Genomic DNA, 3,534 nt, shown 5'->3' with positions numbered 1-3,534 from the left:
GGCCTCCTATAAATAAGGAAATTATGCTAACTTGAAATACATTCACAATTTTAATTAAAAGTGTGCCATCCACACAAGAGAGTACGAATTTCCACACAACACCCCCTCACATCTGAAGTCCTCTTGTCTTGGCAAGGTGTGACACTAATGTAACGACACCAGTTTCCTAAAGGGTCTAATTAAAGGGGTCCCACGTTGCCACAGACATGGGGCTGAGGCGTCTCATCAGTGAGCAACGGCACACTAAGGCAGCCACCGTTCCTCAGCCCCTCAGGTTTGTTTCAGGGACTGCCCACACAATTCTTTCCAGTTTCACTTTCTCTGCAGGTCTGGCCGTAGGTCTGGTGCAGCCACAGCTCTGTGGCTGTGCCTCAGGACAGCCAGGGCTCGTTCCTAGGAGTCTTCCTCAAAAAGCAGCCCCCTCACTGAGACAGCACAGGGAAAACTCCCACATCTGCCGGAGCTTCCAAAGGAACAGACCAGCAGGCGACACTTCCCCACCGTCCAGGGCAAGAGGCAAAGCGAGTTACCCAGGCTGCCGTCCATGACTGTGTTGCTGCCGGGGGAACAGCGGACTCCCACATCCTCGGCGTGTGAGCAGTCATGCTGCCCCCAGTTGCTGTGGGGACAGTCCAGGAGGGACAGCTCTGTCCCCAGACAAGCCACATCATCCAGCAAGATAAAGCCTTGGCCAGCAGCGTAGTCCCCTTCAGAGGCCAGGGTAGCAGGACCACTAAGAGGAAGGAAAAAGAACACCAGATTCATCAAAACTCATTAATCCCACAGAGGGGACCCAAGCTCAGACCCAAAGGGAAACTCCCCTGCAGAGCTCAACTGTGATATCGGTGGCCTCCTGACCTAAACCACTCAGTGACACACAGGATGGCAGCCAAGCAGCTCGCACATCTCACCAGCTTCAGTTTTCAGGGAGGCCCGCTCAGACCAGTCCATTTTCTAGCGTCTGGTCAAAGGCACAGTCATAGCAGCACAGAGGGCCAGCTATACCACAGAGGCTGCTTTACAGGCATGACACCAGGTACATCAATGTGGGGAGCGGCTAGCAGAGGAGGCATCAAAAATATCAACGTTTAAGTAATTCTGCTTCTTTTTATAGGAAGTAGCTACCTGGAATTGAAATACAGAAAGCTGCAAACTCTTAGGCACTACAAGAGATGACAAACACAGTATGCAGCTGAACTCAAAGGGAAGAATTCAGTTTAGTCTTTCTTCAGTCTATAAAGCTGAAATTTTACAAGGATACCCTAATCATATTAAAAAATCCATAAAAAAAACCCTTCACTGGCTCCAAGACTACAGTATCCTGATTTTAAATCTTCCTCAAACTCATACCTGGCGGGACAACAGTTCAGCAATGGCTGAAAGAAAAGCATTACAAAAAATCCCTAATGTTGCTCTTTTTTGCCCTGATGGTCTTCGTTCAACTGCTGAAGCAGGTGATGTGTTTGGCTGACAGAGCAGAGGGGGTGGCAGTGCTGAGCTGATACACCTGGAAATTTAAGGTGTATTGAGAGAACTTTCTGACTTTGGTGAGGGGTTCATAAAGACAGCATCTAGCCTGTTCTCTGCTTTCAAAACAGGCCAAGGCAAGAGATAATAAAGATTTTTTTCTTTCCTGTGAAAGGGTGTGGATACCTATTAATCTTTCCTGAATAAAGTTTTATAATGGTAATAACCCTTCCAACGCAGACAGCATTGGAGGAAGTAAGGTCCAGCCTATCCCAGTGAAGGGGGATGGGATCTAATCCCTGAAATTAGGAAGCACAGATGCTACACACGCTCTCAGTCCTACCTGAAGCCCAGCTGCCTGCAGACCACCTGGGCACCGAGGTCTGTCCAGCCGTCATCGCATACTGTGCCCCAGTCTCCGTTGTAATAAACTTCTACCCTGCCTTCGCTGGGGCTGCGGCCGCCAGCCAGCCTGACAGTGCCCTCTGCAAGGGGTGGGAGAAGGAAAGATCAGTACTCAGCAAGGGTGAAAAGAAAAAGCCTGTGCCCCACTGCTGAAGTGCAGCCCATGAGTGAAAGAAACCGAAGACACAGATATCCGCGGGCACTCAGAAAACAAACATTCATTGCTCCCAAACATGCCCATCTGTCAGGGGAGGATTCACCTCAGCCTTTCCATGTCACCCGTGGAAAGCAATGGGAACACCACCCAGCCTGGCCCTGATCCATTCCCACCTGCTGCTTGCCCTCTGCCTCCACATCTGGCAGTCCTTGTGGGGGCCGTACGTAGGAGCCCTGCAGGATCCTGAAGCGGGGAGCCTATCTGCTGAGCAAGCGGTGTAATACGGGAGTAAGACAGACCACATCTGACCAGTGTAGAGCTGTAGATCTGTACCTGTGAAAGGGTCACAGGAGACCCCAGCGTCTTCAATGTGGTCACAGTTCTGCTGTCCCCAGTCACTCTTCTTGCACTGGTCAAGTGAGAGTTCGTTGCCTGAGCACTCCACTTCATCCAGCAGGATTGGGCCAGATCCCTGCCCATAGTGAGCCCATGACAAGGCTTTTGGGTTCCCACTGCAAACGGTACAGACACATATGCTCACAGTAAGGAAGGTCACGGTCCTGTGTGCTCGGAGTCTGCCTTGCACAGGGACTCTCCTACACTAGGCCAGAGTCCTCCCATAGATAATCTGTATTTCCGACACAGTGGTGTTGCCAACTGTTAACCCAAGTACCTTACTGGAAAGTTTTGTAATGAGACCTTCTAACACGTAACAAAAACGTGCCTGCAACATGAACAGTGCAGACACCTGGGGAGTAGTTCTGAGGACAACGGCGTTTCAACCTCAGCGACGGGCAAAACTCCCAAAGTTTGAGGGATCTCAAAATGAAATAATCTATTTTAAACAATTCTGTACTGATTTGATTTTCAAGAATGCTCAGTATAAAACAGCTCCCATGTTAAGTGCTGAATGGCACAGAGGAGAATGAGGTGCTCTCTCTTGCTTTCCTGTCTGAAGAGGGTAAGGGCAGTCAGTGAAACTGGATGTGTTTAAACTTAAACAAGTAAACAACTGCAGTTCACGTATGGAAATCACCATGACAAGTTATCACTGAGGCCAAGAAGATTTGCATTAGGACATGCGTGCAAAAATAATGAACAGGGATAAACACAAACAGACTTTGGATAGGGATGCACCAACTTTTTTTTTTTTTCTCCACAGCATAAACCCATAAAGCTGACAGGAATTAAGTACAAAATCCCTTTATAGGATGATCAGGCCAGAATTATCTTTCCCATGGTTTCTGTACACTTCCCATCGAGAGGGCTGGTACTACAGTGAAAGGACGTGCTCTCACGTTCTTCATTCTGCCTACCTCTATTACCACTCCGTGACGTACAGCAGGGAGATTACCTGAGTCCCAGCTGCCTACAAACTACTTCAGCATCCCGGTCGTCCCACTGGTCGTCACAGATGGTACCCCACTTGCCATCATGGTAAACCTCCACTCGCCCTTCAAAGCTCTCCTTTCCCCCAACTAAACGCAGCGGGGCACCTACACCTG

The 3,534-nt window shown here is 49.3% G+C and overlaps 1 protein-coding gene across 1 annotated transcript in view; it reads right to left on the bottom strand.

The window, feature by feature from the left end:
- LOC103915583 (neurotrypsin-like) overlaps positions 1-3,534 on the bottom strand; it is a 14,867-nt gene that overhangs the window by 4,962 nt on the left and 6,371 nt on the right. The window contains exons 6-9 of the mRNA XM_009322449.1: positions 3,384-3,531; positions 2,363-2,541; positions 1,811-1,952; positions 531-733 (exon numbers count right to left, since the gene is read on the bottom strand). Coding sequence (XP_009320724.1) covers positions 531-733; positions 1,811-1,952; positions 2,363-2,541; positions 3,384-3,531 — 672 coding nt within the window. The remainder of the gene's footprint in view (positions 1-530; positions 734-1,810; positions 1,953-2,362; positions 2,542-3,383; positions 3,532-3,534) is intronic.

Source organism: Pygoscelis adeliae, unplaced genomic scaffold (genome assembly GCF_000699105.1).
Source record: "Pygoscelis adeliae isolate BGI_AS28 unplaced genomic scaffold, ASM69910v1 Scaffold244, whole genome shotgun sequence".
NCBI lineage: Eukaryota > Metazoa > Chordata > Aves > Sphenisciformes > Spheniscidae > Pygoscelis > Pygoscelis adeliae.
This window is presented reverse-complemented; position numbering and strand designations above follow the sequence as displayed.